Source organism: Podarcis cretensis (genome assembly GCF_951804945.1).
Source record: "Podarcis cretensis genome assembly, chromosome: 4".
NCBI classification, from domain to species: Eukaryota; Metazoa; Chordata; class Lepidosauria; order Squamata; family Lacertidae; genus Podarcis; species Podarcis cretensis.
The window spans coordinates 6,665,647-6,681,220 of record NC_137173.1 but is presented as its reverse complement, the minus strand read 5'-3'; the positions used below and the strand labels follow the sequence as shown (position 1 = coordinate 6,681,220).

General features: G+C 46.6%; 1 protein-coding gene and 1 long non-coding RNA gene across 3 annotated transcripts in view; one reads left to right on the top strand and one right to left on the bottom strand.

Moving 5' to 3' along the window:
* P4HA3 (prolyl 4-hydroxylase subunit alpha 3) overlaps window positions 1–839 on the bottom strand; it is a 44,729-nt gene extending 43,890 nt beyond the window's left edge. Inside the window, exon 1 of one of the 2 annotated variants that reach the window (XM_079973837.1) lies at window positions 248–839. In XM_079973837.1, the coding sequence (XP_079829963.1) occupies window positions 248–417 (170 nt within the window). In that variant the 5' untranslated portion in view covers window positions 418–839. The remainder of the gene's footprint in view (window positions 1–247) is intronic. The other variant, XM_079973836.1, reaches the window with a different exon arrangement.
* A 6,221-nt stretch (window positions 840–7,060) lies between these two features.
* Window positions 7,061–13,740, top strand: LOC307215169. The gene is made up of 3 exons (XR_013838342.1): window positions 7,061–7,464; window positions 11,878–12,001; window positions 13,583–13,740. It is a non-coding gene; the product is annotated as an uncharacterized lncRNA (long non-coding RNA).
* The last annotated feature ends 1,834 nt before the right edge of the window (window positions 13,741–15,574 follow it).

The following is a 15,574-nucleotide window of genomic DNA, read 5'->3' as shown; positions in this document are numbered from 1 at the left end:
TATCTGATGAGCTGTCACCTGGAGAATGGAGCAAGCTTGCTTTCTTCTGCTCCAGAGGGTGGGACCCAAACCAACACATTCAAATGCCGAGAAAGGAGATTCTGGCTAAGCAAAAGAGTAGTCAGAACTGTTTGACAGCAGAATGGAAGCTTATCCGGCAGGGATTATTCAGCTGCGATTCCCTGCATTGGAGGGGGTCGGACTACATAGCCCTGGGGTGTCCCTTCCAACTCTACTATTCCCTTACCTCCTGAGGTCCTCCAGCCTCTTGGCTTCCTCTTCCAGGTAGGTGTGCAAAAAGCGCAGGAGCTCCCTCTCGGTGCTGAGCGCCTGGTGGATGCTCAGCATGGAAGTGTAGGTCTCCGCCTGGACGCACTGCGAGAGACCGGCCAGGAGGACCACTGCGGGCCACAGCATCGCCTTACTCTTCTGCACAATGCCTCTGTCTCTCGCCTCCGCCTCCCTTCCTCTCCCGCAGGCTGGGATCCAAAATCTCCCCTCTCCTGCACCCACCCAGCTCTTCCAGTGCCACCCAGTCCCTCTCCCGAAGCCAAGGGTGCGTCGGTGGTGTCATGGGCGCAACCGGAGCATCCCTTTGCGCTGCTGCTGCGCGCCCTCAGTCCTTCTCCTCCTCTTCCTCTGGAATCTCGCCCTGAACTGCGAAAGCCAAAAGGGCATCCCAGCACCGACTTGAATCTCTCTCTTTCTCTCGCAGCAGCAGCAGCAGAAATGAGCCGAATGGAAACCAGATGGGGAAAGAGGCAGTAAAAACCGCTGTGCGTTTTTCGCTTCCCTCTCCAGTCTCTGCACAGCTCCGGCAAAGATTCGCTGGGGCTGCTCAGAAATCCGCCTATCTCTCCCTGTTTACTCCAGGATTGAAAATGGGGTGGGAGGGGAGACGGGAAAGTCCTCCCTTGGCTCAGAGGCTGAGCATCTGCTTTAATAATGATAATAATGATAATGATAATGATAATGATTAATAATAATAATAATAATAATAATTGTCATATCTTGGGTTCCATATAGTTAAAGCTCTGGTTTTCCCAGTAGTGATGTATGGAAGTGAGAGATGGACCATAAAGAAGGCTGATCGCCGAAGAATTGATGCTTTTGAATTCTGGTGCTGGAGGAGACTCTTGAGAGTCCCATGGACTGCAAGTAGATCAAACCTCTCCATTCTGAAGGAAATCAGCCCTGAGTTCTCACTGGAAGGACAGACCCTGAAGCTGAGGCTCCAATACTTTGGCCACCTCATGAGAAGAGAAGACTCCCTGGAAAAGACCCTGATGTTGGGAAAGATGGAGGGCACAAGGAGAAGGGGACGGCAGAGGACAAGCTGGTGGGACAATGTTCTCGAAGCTACCAGCAGTGGAAGACAGGAGTGCCTGGCGTGCTCTGGTCCAGGTGTCATGAAGAGTCGGACACGACTAAACGACTAAACAACAACAACAGACGCTTCAGGTTGCGTTTTTTCAGGTTATGGACCGCTGAAACCCGCAAGTACTGGAACAGGTTACTTCCAGGTTTCGGCAGTCATGCATGCGCAGAAGCACTAAATTGTGCTTTGCGCATGCGCAGAAGCGTCGAATTGCAACCCACGCAGACATGCCACTGTGGGTTGTGAATGTGAATCCCGCACGGATCACTTTCACAACCCGAGCGTCCACTGTAATTTATTATTTATACCCCGCCCATCTGGGTGGCTTTCCCTAGTTCCAGCAAAATATTAAAATGCAATAATTCACCAAATATTAAAAGCTTCCCTAAACAGGGCTTGGTATGCAGAAGGTCCCAGGTTCAGTCCTTGACGACTTCAAGGCTCCCACCTGGAAACATGAAGGAGAGGGTTCTGGCTGGCTCCTAGCCACGATCCCTATACGCTCTGCCTCCACAGCTTCTGAATCCCAGTTCAGAGAATCGCAGAACTGTAGCATTGGAAGGGGGACCCCTGAAGATCATCTAGTCCAACCCCCCTTGCAGGGCAGGAATCTTTCGCCCAAGGTGGGCTCAAACCCTGACCCTGAAGTCTCATGCTCTTCAGAGAAGAAGAAGAAGAAGAGGCCATCCTTGAAGAGGATTTGGAAACGATTTGTAGATTGTTTTCTTTAACAATTGCTGCAAACATGTTAAAACGCGAGTCGGTTTGGAGTAAGCTCAGCAGTAAAAAAATTGTTATGAGAATAAAATGATTGGAAGAACGATTGCAATTATTATAATGTGCAGCAGTAAGAGATAATTTGAGGAAACCATGGAAGGGTGGAAGGGAAGTCGAATAACAAGAAATAATTTGGTGTATCGGTTAATTAATTGTATTGTACTTTTCCTGTTTTTGCAGTTTTGAAAAACACACACACCACACACACACACACACACACACACATTATTATTATTATTATTATTATTATTATTATTATTATTATTATTATTAGAGTCTCATCCCCTACCAACAGAGCTATGCTGGAAAACACCAGCAAGGGGAAAAGGCTTGTGTTCGAATTCTGCTTGCTGGTTTCCGACAGGCTCTGTGAGACTGGGATGCCGAACTACATGGGCCATGGATTCAGCAGATTCTTAAACTTGGCATGCTGCTGCCAACAGTGTAGAGCAGTAGATCCCAACTGGTGGTCCGTGGATCCCAGGAGGTTTGCATAACCCACCCAGGGGGTCCATGAAACCATTCACATAACAAAAACTACCATAGAGATATCAACATTTCCAAAAGGAGGTGGTCCAAGGTGTGCTGGGCCCGGGGGTTAACCCGAGCCAAGCAGTCCAGATCCGGTCCCAAATCCAAGGATTCCAGGCTGGGTCAGGCACAGGGTAACAGGCAGGTTCCAGCAAGCAGCAATGTTGCTCCTGCAACCTGGGGTGGGGTCCGTTAGCCTTTTATCTCTGTCGGGATAGCGGCCGGTCCTGATCCCCCGGCGACTCACCTCCCTGTTTCGCCCGAAGGCGAGCACTCCTCCTGAGAGTATTCAGGTCTCTCCTTCTCTCAGACCTTAGTCTCTGCAGCTCGGGAGACGTCGGTGGGTTACTAGACCCAGAGGCTGCCTCAGCCTCCCCTGACCCAACCGGTAGTGGAGCAGCTGTAAGTGATGGCCCAGCTGAAGGCAACGAGGTCATCCCCACATCTGGAGCCAGGGCAGGCTCAGGCCCCTGACTCGGCCCAGCTGGTGTTTGTTGCAAGGGAACCTGTGCAGACTGGGGCTCTTCAGAATCAAGCCCCAGACTCGGTTCAGATGCCGCCTGAGGCAAAGGATCCGGTGCAGAGACTTCTCCAGCTCCGAGTCTGAGCCTGAGTCCCAGGCCATCACACATGGATTGGTTTTGAAAAACAGGGGTTCTGCGGTACTTAGCTAACTGGGAAGTCACTGGTGCAGAGATTATGGAGCAAGATGGATAAGGCAGCCTGGTCCATGTGTCTGGGTTACCCAGACAACAAGACCCCCCTCTCGGCCTCGCTGATGGGGTCCAACGGAAAGCAGAGCAAGACATTTGGCACCAGCTTGTCTGAAGGAATTGCCAGAAGGAGGTGTACAAGGTGCACGCTTCTGAATTGCAATTGATGGAAACCATAGCCAGTGGCGGATTTACATAAAGCAACTACTCTATTCCGAACTTAAAAATGGAAAGCATAATGCTGGTGGTCAACAAAAGAGGTTTAAAGACTCTCTCAAGGCAAATCTTTAAAAATGTAGTATAAACACCATCAACTGGGAAACACTGGCCTGCGAGTGCTCCAATTGGAGAACAGCCTTTACCAAAGGTGTCGTGGGCTTTGAAGACACTCGAACTCAGGACGCAAGGGAGAAACGTGCTAAGAGGAAGGGACGCTTGGCAAATCCACACCGTGATCAACTCCCGCCCGGAAACCAATGTCCCCGCTGTGGAAGGACGTGTGGATCCAGAATTGGCCTCCACAGTCACTTACAGACTCATTGCTAAAACCGTGTTTATGGAAGACAATCTTACTCGGCTACGAGGGATCGCTGAAGAAGAAGAAGAAGAAGAAGAAGAAGAAGAAGAAGAAGAAGAAGAAGAAGAAGAAGAAGAAGAAGAAGAAGACAAGCTATAGCTTAGGGCCCCACTCTCCTGCCCCCCCCCATGGTTCTTAATTGTATTTCACTATTAATATACTTCTTAATTGTATTTCAGTTCAACAATTACTTTGGTAAAATACATATTTTGTCATGTGCAAATGGCTTTAGATACCTATCAGGTCCATAAATTACCGTATAGCATATATTCAACATGAAAAACAGGGACAGTTTGTTGTTGACAAAGGACAGCTGGACATATAAAGGGCCCCATTACCTTCAGTATCTTAGGGCCTCATCAAACCTAAATTTGGCCCTGACCACAGGAGGGGAGAGCGTTGTGCTCAAATCCTGTTTGCAGGTTTCCCCTGAGGGCGTCTGGTTGGCCACTTTGGGAAGAGGATTCTGGACTTAGAATCACAGAATCTTAAGAGTTGGGAGGGACCCCGAGGGTCATCTAGTCCAACCCCCCGCAATGCTGGAATCTCAGCTGACACATCCATGACAGATGGCCAGCCGACCTCTGCTTAAAAAGCTCCAAGGAAGGAGAGAGTCCACCATCTCCCGATGGAGACCGTTCCACTGTCAAACAGCTCTTACCACCAGAAAGTTCTTCCTAACTTTTAGTTGGAATTTCCTTTCTTGTCACTTGGAGCCACGAGTTCGAGTCCTACCCTCCGGAGCAGGAGGAGCAGAGCTTGATAGGTCATTAGCTTGACCCAGTAATTTCTTCTTATGCTCTTCTTACGTTCCACCTTGCTGGAGATTCTGTCCTCCCGGCTGCTTTCATTTGCTCTAAATTTCTGAGAGGTAAACAGAGGAGAAGCCTCTGTGCAGACGATGGAGGCTTGGGCAGCGTGGCGATGCCCTGAATTTCTGAGCAAAAAAAAAGATCCCTGAACTTTGCAGGCAGTTATCCTTGGGATCCGAACATGAATGCCTAGGATGCCCCCTTGTGGGAAGCTCTTGCAGAACAAGCAGAGCATATTTGCTAGGCCTGGGCTGAATGTACAGTGGTACCTCGGGTTACAGATGCTTCAGGTTACAGACGCTTCAGGTTACAGACTCCACTAACCCAGAAATAGTACCTCAGGTTAAGAACTTTGCTTCAGGATGAGAACAGAAATCGTGCAGCGGCAGCGGGAGGCCCCATTAGCTAAAGTGGTACCTCAGGTTATGAACAATTTCAGGTTAAAAACAGACCTCCAGAACGAATTAAGTTCGTAACCAGAGGTACCACTATATGTGCATTTGGGGGGGGGGCATTAGAGTAGGGTTTTCAGGTGTGTGAAAGATTCCGCCGCCCCCTAAATCTCTGCTCATCATCAGATTTACTAGGCTGCCTTTTAGAGTATAAACAAATATTTCCTAAAATGTTGGACTGCTTCTGATAATAATAATATTTTTCAGATTCAGTGGACCCTCTGGATACGAATGTAATTTGTTCCGGGGGTCTGTACGCACCCTGAAAATTCCATAAGCAGAGGCGCTGCTTCTGCACATGCGTGAGCGGTGAAACCCAGAAGAATACACTTCCAGGTTTGCTACATTTGCAACCCGAAAGTTATGTAACCCAAAAGTCCACTGTATTTGAAAACAGCTATCATATCCCCTATCACTCTCCTCTTTTCCAGGCTAAACACACCCAGCTCCTTCAATTGTTCCTCATACGGCCCGATTTCCAGATTCTGCACACCTTCCACCCAGTCAATATAATAATAATAATAATAATAATAATAATAATAATAATAATAATAATAATATAATATTACTTATACCCCGCCCATCTGGCTGGGTTTCCTTAGCCACTCTCAGTATTCTGTTGGGAGCCGCCAAAAGTGGCTGGGGAAACCCAGCCAGATGGGTGGGGTATAAATAATAATTCATTATTATTATTATTATTATTATTATTATTAAGACAGGAGTGCCTGGCATGCTCTGGTCCATGGGGTCACGAAGAGTTGGACATGACTAAATGACTAAACAACAACAACAACAACAATTATTATTATTATTATTATTATTATTATTATTATTATTATTAACCCTAATGAATCAAATAAGCCTGGCAATGACAAGGCAAGCAGACTTTGCAGCAAGGACGGTCATGGGATGGGCCCAAGGCCAGGAAAGGGGAGACAAAAGTGTGAATAGAGCACAATTCTGCTGATTTGCTCGATTTCTGCTTTGTGATATAATAAGGGCTCACGCATGCCCAGACAGCAGTGTTGAAATCCAGACGTTGCCAACCTGGGGCTCTCCTCGTGTTGGCTCCTTACCTCTCTCGCCCTGACCTGGCCACTGTGAACCACGCGACGGTCACCTCCAGGCTTATTGTAACTTGCTCTACTTCAAGGCTGCCCTTGAAGCTGACCCAGAAACTCCAGCGGGTGCAGAATGCCGTGGCGAGACTCCTTACGGGGTCCTCGCCGCAGGATCACATTCATCCAATGCTTTACCAGCTGCACTGGCTCCTGGTGGAGTACAGAGTCAGGTTCAAGGTGCTGGTTTTGACCTTTGAAGCCCCATGCGGCCTAGGACCCTCATACCTATGGGACCGCCTCTCCTGGTATGCCCCACGGAGGACCTTAAGGTCACAAATGACAACACCTTGGAGGTCCCAAGTCACAAGGTGGTTAGATTGGTCTGAACTAGGGCCAGGGCCTTTTCAGTACTGGCCCCAACTTGGTGGAACGCTCTGTCACAAAGACCAGGGTCCTGCGGGACTTGACATCTTTCCGCAGGGCCTGCAAGACAGAGCTGTTCCGCCTGGCCTTTGGCTTGGACTCAGTCTGACCCTTATGTTTCCCTCCCCTTATGGTTTTGATGAGGCTGCATTTTAAATTGCATTTTAACTTGTATTTTAAATTGGTTCCTCCCCCCATTTTGTTTTTACTGAAATTTTACTGTTGTTAGCTGCCCTGAGCCTGGCTCTAGCCGGGGAGGGCAGGGTATAAATATTATTATAATAATTATGTTTCATATCCCATCGCTCCAAGGAGCTCAAGGTCGCTTGGGTCTCCCTCTCTTCATATCCTCACAACAACTGTGCGAGGTGGGTGAAGCTGAGCGGCAGTGACTTGCCCCGGGGTCATCTAGTAAATTTCATGACTGACCTCTGTTTGCCCGCTTGGGTGTGCGCACTAATGAATTCCGCAAAATAATTGAGTTTGGAGTAAACATGTATACGGTCAGGCTGTATACAATGCCGAAGCTAATTCCTAAATCCTGGCCTCTCTGAGTCACGATGCGGCACGAGTGTGCCAAAGTCCACATTTTTGCAGAGGGGCCCCCCAAAGGATAAATGTCCAGGGAGTTGGGATGGTTGGATGGGAGCCGGCAGAAATATTAGCACCCGATTGACGCAGAACCATGAAAGCGTTCGGACCACAGCTGCTTCTTTTGCTGGCGCTGCTAGGCTTCATCGGTAAGTACTGCATTTTTCGCTCTATATAAGGCACACCTGACCATAAGACACACCTAGTTTTTAGAGGAAAACAAGAAAAAAAAATTCTGAACGAAACAGTGGATGTATGATTTTTGTGGCTCATGCTGTGGCCACAGACATGTGATTTGATGGGAAGTTTGGGGTAGCCCAATGCAAAAATCCTGAGAATCCATGTGGATCTGTGCTTTGTAACCACGTTTTTGTGCCCTATTTTTTTTTTTTTTTTTAAGCATGATCTGCTTTTTGCCCCTGGGCAATTCGGCTCCAGGGACCACGCATTCGCTCCATAAGACGCACAGACATTTCCCCTTACTTTTAGGAAGAAAAAAGTGCGTCTTATGGAGTGAAAAATACGGTATCTTCCAGTGACCAGATGCAAAAGGAAGTCTCTGTCTTAAAGGGAAATATCTCAACTTGTCATGGGAGAAATAGTCTCTTTTCACTGCTGAAGGGATAGGATATATATATATATATTTTTGGGGTCTAATTGCCCTGCATTTTAAGGTGCTTTGCCACTGAGGACCTCTGTTATTTTAGCTCAGTGGTACACGATCGGTTTAGCATGTAGACAGAGGGTGGTGAACACAGCACATGATATTATGGGCTGTACCCTGAACCCGCTAGATGACATCGCAAGGGATCGATGCCTTAGGAGAGCGAGAAAAATTCTCAGGGACGATTCACACCCCGGCCAGCACCTCTTCAATCTTCTACCCTCAGGCAGCAGATATAGAAGTCTAATCAGTCGTACCAACAGGCTAAAAAACAGTTTCTATCCGTGGGCTGTTAGGCTGCTGAACAGAAAATAATACAGTCAGGTTACAGACGCTGCAGGTTGCGTTTTTCGGGTTATGGACCTGCTGAAACCTGGAAGTACCGGACAGTGGCGTAGCGTGGGTTGTCAGCATCCCGGGCAAGGCAAGTAATTTGCACCCCCTAACCCGTGGATTTGCGCCCCCTAACCCTAACCCCCAGATGTTGCGCCCGGTGCGCCCGGCCCCCCCTGCACCCCCCACGCTACGCCACTGGTACCGGAACGGGTTACTTCCGGGTTTCGGGGGTCACGCATGCAAAGAAGTGCTAAATCGTGCTTTGCACATGAGCGCCGAATCGCAACCCACGCGTGCGCAGACGCACCGCTGTGGGTTGTGAACATTGCAGGTTGCAAATGTGCATCTCGCACAGATCACGGTCGCAACCCGAGCGTCCACTATATAGTGCAACTGACTTTCAGGGTTGGTGTGTTGTGCGACAAGCACACAGAGTGCAATGAGACTGAATGTTTTTTTTGGGGGGGGGAGGGAGGCTCAGTTAATTTTATTGTGCACAGGTTGTACATTGACAATAATGGTATTATTACAGTGGTTAAGAACTTAACCTTGGGTTAAGAACTTAATTCGTTCCGGAGGTCCGTTCTTAACCTGAAAATGTTCTTCACCTGAGGTACCACTTTAGCTAATGGGGCCTCCTGCTGCCACCGCGCGATTTCTGTTCTCATCCTGAAGCAAAGTTCTTAACCAGAGGTACTATTTCTGGGTTAGCGGAGTCTGTAACCTGAAGTGTCTGCAACCCAAGGTACCACTGTATTAGGTTGAACGCTTGGCATCTCCCTGGGACCACCAGAGAGATCTTGTAGACCACTATGCTGTCAGCTAGGATCAGGGACAGATTTATGTATAAGCCAAACAAGCTATAGCTCTCTTGGGGCCCCCAAAAAATTTAAAGGGGAAAAAACCTGGATGTACATTTCCAAAATATGAGAGAAAAAAACAAATAAAATAAAACCTCTGGGCATAGGGCGGTGTATACAGTAGTTTTCCATGTATAAGACCAGGTTTTCCCCCTAAAAAATAATGTCAAAAATTAGGGGGCATCTTATACACGGATACATCTTTTCCCCATTTTCTTAAATCCAAGTTCCCCCAACATGGGGGCCTCTTATACATGGGGGCATCTTATAGACAGAAAAATATGTAAGTTGAATAAATAAAATAATAAAATATTCAGTTTCTCACTTTTCCAAACTTAAATGCAGTTCTTTGCATTTCTGCAGCGGTCTGTGATTTATTTATTTTTAAATCCTCATGAAAATTGGTCAACATTTTAGTCCAAATCTCTCCTTGATATCATTATACTTCCGGACCTGTTTACTGAGAATTCTTCCTGATTTCTCTGCGCAGTTTGTGGGGAGTTTAGACAAGCTTGTCTCTTTAATGAGCATTTATCCTAATTTGTTTCCGGGATGTGTGTGTGTGTGTGTGGTGGTTCGATGGCATTTCATCAAAACAAATGGTATCCCACAATTTCCTCTGCATTTTCCCAGAACTTTCCTTATCACAAAAACTCTGATTTTATGGGGGGGGGGGAGTGCTTAAAAGTGCCAATTCAGTTTTAATTTTGTGACCTGAATTTCAATTGCTTAGCTGAACATGTGCTTGATCTCAGTTGTGTTCACTCTAAGAACACCCCTGTGATAAATCTCTCAAATAGAAGCCCAGATGAATCACACTGGTTTAGACCGCAGGCACCATTTGAGACACGGACAAGCCATCCTTTGTAAAAACATTGGCCGGGAAGAGCAGCTGCAACGGAAAAAAATGTCTGGGCTTTGTGAGCTAATCTGCAGGAATTAATTGGGGCGACACAACATTAGTTCTGGCACTCAGGTTCTGTCAACAATCCCCTCTGTGTGAAGATGGGCTTGCTTTATTTGTTTATTCGATTTACAAAATATTCCTATACAATGCAAAACCAACAATAAAACAACCTCTGTAAAAAAAAAGCAAGCACGAAATACGTTGCCATTCAGTAGAAAGTTGGTGACATGAAATGGTGAGCCGGCCCACTCATTGCACAAATGGGACATTTGTCCCGCTGCTACTGATGCCTACACCCTTGTGCAAATTAATTGAAACAAGCAATGTAGTTTATTGGACGAAACTCATGTATACATGGACAAAACTCACATATACATACATTAGTAATAGATATGATCTCTGCTATTTTTAAGCAGCATTTGAACACGGTTTGGCATGGAGTCTACTAGTTTCGAACAGTCACTGTTGATTTTGGGATCCCTGTACCACACTTGAATCAGCGCCTGAATGAGCTTCTCCATAGTCATACAGTCTACAGAACGGAGGCGACTTTTGCATACAGCCCACAAATTCTCAATGGGATTTACGTCCGGGGAATTCCCTGGCCAATCAAGTATCTGTCTTTGCTGTCTGTCATTAATTTCTTCACCACTTTCAATGCATGACAGGGAGCTAGGTCTTTACCAGCTCTGGAATAACTCTCTTTCGTAGAACCTCAATATATTGTGGCAAGCACATCATTCCTTCTATTGGCTGCAGGCTTCCGACACCACAATGACCAACTGACTTTTCGTGTTTGTTTTGAGTACAAGATTAGGAGTAAGATAGAAAACATGCTTTTTTTCAATTAATTTGCACAAGGGTGCAGATGCTTTGCTCCCACACCCTTCAATCATCTTGCTGGTCCAGTGGGAGGGAAGGAGAATTACCAACCATTTGTTGTTGTTGTTTAGTCGTTTAGTCGTGTCCAACTCTTCGTGACCCCCTGGACGGAAGCACGCCAGGCACTCCTGTCTTCCACTGCCTCCCCCAGTTTGGTCAAACTCATGTTCATAGCTTCAAGAACACTGTCCAACCATCTCGTCCTCTGTCATCCCCTTCTCCTTCTGCCCTCCATCTTTCCCAACATCAGGGTCTTTTCCAGGGAGTCTTCTCTTCTCATGAGGTGGCCAAAGTACTGGAGCCTCAGCTTCAGGATCTGTCCTTCCAGTGAGCACTCAGGGCTGATTTCCTGCAGAATGGAGAGGTTTGATCTTCTTGCAGTCCATGGGACTCTCAAGAGTCTCCTCCAGCACCAGAATTCAAAAGCACCCATTCTTCGGCAATCAGCCTTCTTTATGGTCCAGCTCTCACTTCCATACATCACTACTGGGAAAACCACAGCTTTAACTATACGGACCTTTGGTTCATCTGGTTACTCCTGCCTAAGTGTGGAATCTGAAATTTGTCCCTGTTGAAATCCATTTTGCCAGTTTTGTTAGTTTTGTATTAGGGCTGCACTGGGTGCCTGCCGTGCTCTCAGAACATCTCAGGTCCAATCCCTGCCATCTCTAGTTAAAGCAGGAATGGGGAACCTCTGATTCTTCAGCTGTTAGCAGACTCCTGTTGTCACCTGCCAGCGCACCTGAAGATCTGGAGAGAGGCAGACAGAGATTTGGAGGAGCAACTTATAGGGCCACCTATAGCTTTAACTATACGGACCTTTGTTGGCAAGGTGATGTCTCTGCTTTTTAAGATGCTGTCTTGGTTTGTCATCACTTTTTAACCTTCATTGTTGTGACTTCCTATATCCTAGCTGGACAGGAGATGGGAATCCCACTGAATACACGGACCTGTGCCAGTTGGAGAGGTCTCTGCCGTCGCTCCTGCCTGGCTTACGAGATCCACCTCGGTGTTCACGGTTGCCCACGTCACTATAGGTATGGCTGTTCTCCTTGTGGGTTGATTGTTTAATGTTTGTGAGCACATTAAAGTCTCACCACGCTTGTTAATGCCTGCCTTGGTCCATTGTGACCCCAAGGTCTTGTTCGTTCATGGTCCCTCACCACTGTGATGTTCCCAAAGCAACGAAGGATTGGACTCTGATTTATAGAATACACACAGAGGCTTGACCAGCAAGACTCTGGGAGCAGTGCATACAATAATTCCTGTCCACTCCTTGGCCCAGGTCGTTTTATTCACAAAAGAACTTTTTACACAGTGTTCGTAAGAACCAATCAGATTTCCTCTGAGCATTTCAAAAAACCCCACGTGGGACAAAGTCAGATCAGAAGAAATTCTTTTAACTGCAAAGACTACTCTGAGCATGCATACACAATCTGAGAGTAAATAAAACAGGACTAGAGGAATGCATTCAGGTCATAAACAGGCAGGAAAGGAAGGAAATATGGCAAGGAAAGAGTATTTACCATCTCCTTGTGAACTCTCTTCCTGGCCCTTAAAGGTAAAGGGACCCCTGACCATTAGGTCCAGTCGTGACTGACTCTGGGGTTGCGGCGCTCATCTCGCTTTATTGGCCGAGGGAGCCGGCGTACAGCTTCCGGGTCATGTGGCCAGCATGACTAAGCTGCTTCTGGCGAACCAGAGCAGCGCACGGAAACGCCGTTTACCTTCCCGCCGGAGCGGTACCTATTTATCTACTTGCACTTTGACGTGCTTTCGAACTGCTAGGTTGGCAGGAGCAGGGACCGAGCAACGGGAGCTGACCCCGTCGTGGGGATTCAAACCGCCGACCTTCTGATTGGCAAGTCCTAGGCACTGTGGTTTAACCCACAGCGCCACCCGCCTCCTGGCCCTTAAGATCTACCTAAAGATTAAACTACATCAAAGCTAACTATCATCTTTATGACCCAGGGTGCCTGATGAAGCAACTGGCCTGTGTATTTAGAATGCTTATACGTGCCCTGTCAGGTGTAGAGAAATAGGACATAGATGCAGAGACATGGATTGATCAGAAATCGTATCCAAATGGCTCAAACCCAGTCAACGCAAGGCTTTCATCGCGGACACAAATGGCTTGTTCCATATTTTTTATAATTCCTCATAGCAATCCCACCTGATCACTACACACCACCAGCTGATAAGATATTTTGCTTCGACGTGCATCAATTTCCACTTGTTTAGGTCAAATTGAATTTGCCATTTTACCGCCCATTGGTTCAGGGCTGCCTTCCTGGCGTGGGGGCCAGTTTCCGCTAAGCATTGGGGGGAAAGGAAAGCAGGGGGAAAGAGCTATGAGGAGAGAAAACCCCTTTACATTAAGTCCAAACACTACTTAGGTCTCTGCAATTGTTGCATGGATTCTTTGTCACCTCCCCAACTTTGAATCCAGCGAAACAGCCCAATATTTGGGAGGCTCAGGACAATGTGTGGGGCAGGGTGTGGGGCAGTGCTTTGGGCACCAGGCAGGGTGACCTTTCAACAACCTGCAGCCTTGTTCTTCTGAGATTGCCCTTGGTGACTGCAATTCTGAAAAAGACTCGTTTCCTCTTCATTCCCAGATGCTGTGTGCTGAGAACCTAGCACAGACAGGAGGTCAAGGAAATCCATCACTCCGGTGAAGGGAAGGATGTTCCGGGTACAAGCTGATCAGAAGAAGAGTGGCCCCTGTTATAGACAGCATTTTGCAATACAGTGGTACCTTGGTTCTCAAACTTAATCCGTTCCGCAAGTCCGTTCCAAAACCAAAAGCGTTCCAAAACCAAGGCGCGCTTTCCCATAGAAAGTAATGCAAAACGGATTAATCCGTTCCAGACTTTTAAAAACAACCCCTGGATGGATTTTAATATCTAACAAGATCATTGATCAGTCACACAATCAATCAATCAATCAATCAATCAATCAATCAATCAGTAGCTGAACTGGGTTCCACGCAGACATGAAAACAAAACAAAGAGCTGCAAAAACAAAAAGGCAAAAACAGACAGACCTCAGTATAACACTCAAAACGGAAGGGTGGCACTCAAATTGGAAGCGTAACACTCAAAAGGGAGCACATTCGGCTTCCGAAAAAAGTTCACAAACTGGAACACTTCCTTCGGTGTTTGCAGTGTTTGGGTTCCAAGGTGTTTGAGAACCAAGGTACCACTGTATCTGTTTATTTGACATCGCCACGGAAATTATCGCCTCCCAACAATTCAATATGGCTTCGATTTGTTTTAAACTGATATGTTTTTAAGTTGCTTATCTCTGCCTTGCAGCGAGGTGACTGCGACTGTTTAATTTTCTTTAAAGGAAACGCTTCGGAGAACATACGACGCAACTTTTGAAAAGTTTGACAAGGCTAAAGTTAAAGCTTTGCAACTGTCTAACACTACTTTCTGCTTGTTTATTGTTCTCAAGACAAAGATGTAACACATAGTGTAACCAGCCGTAACAAAAAGCATGGTGGATAATTCATTGTTTGGCAATAATGATTAAAACATGCATTTATCTTGAACATTCTGTTTCAGCAAATGCACACCCACGACTGCTTTCTGTCTAGACAATAGGGTTTCAGTCACAGACAAGGCATAAACTAGGCTGGTTTTTGCTGCAAAACAGGAAATTCTGGAAATTCACTAACTCTGAAAGGGAACACACCAGGAAGATAACTTACATGGAAATATATGTTGCTGGCTGAGATGTGCATGTCCATTGTGTTAAAAAAAATTACATATATTTTCACACCAGCAGACAACAGAAGAAAAGTTTGTGCAAAATAATAATAATAATAATTTATTTATACCCCGTGCTTCCTGGTTTAGAAAACCGGGCTCAGGGCAGCTAACAACAGATTTTAAACACTTAATTGATGCAACAAAAAACAGCATAATATACAGTATAAAACGTGAATAATAAATTCAGAATTCAAAAATCAATTTAGGGGGAAATCCATCCAATAAACATTAGATGATCACCAGGGCTAGCTGGCTAAATTAGTCCTATTTGGGCCAGCGAGGAGACCAGGGGAGAATTAGCTGTGGGATCCCAGAGCGGGTAATCTTCATAAAGAGGGGAGGGGGAGGGAAGGAAGGGGAATAAAAGATCAGGCTAAGTTCAAATTGAAAGCCAGGCGGAATAGCTCTGTCTTACAGGCCCTGCGGAAGGAAGTTAAATCCTGAAGGGCCCTGGTCTCCTGGGACAGAGCATCCCACCAGGTCGGAGCCATCACTGAAAAGGCCCTGGCCCTGGTGGAGGATAGTCTGACTTCCTTAGGGCCCAGGACCTCTAAACTATGATTATTCATGGACCTTAAGGTCCTCTGTGGAGCATACCAGGAGAGACAATGAGATGACCTGCTCTGGTTCTCCTGTGTCTCTGGGCCTTTAACAACCCACAGAACCTGGAAGCTCAAGGGCTTATTATGTTTGGGTTTTTTTAAAAAAACTGTTAACATATACATTTCTGCATATCCAAGGAACCCCCTGCAAGCACATAGGAACAAGCACTGCCTTGCTTTTGTGGTGACTCTGATCTTTTTCCAAAATTACACCCAAGATCTGCACAATCCA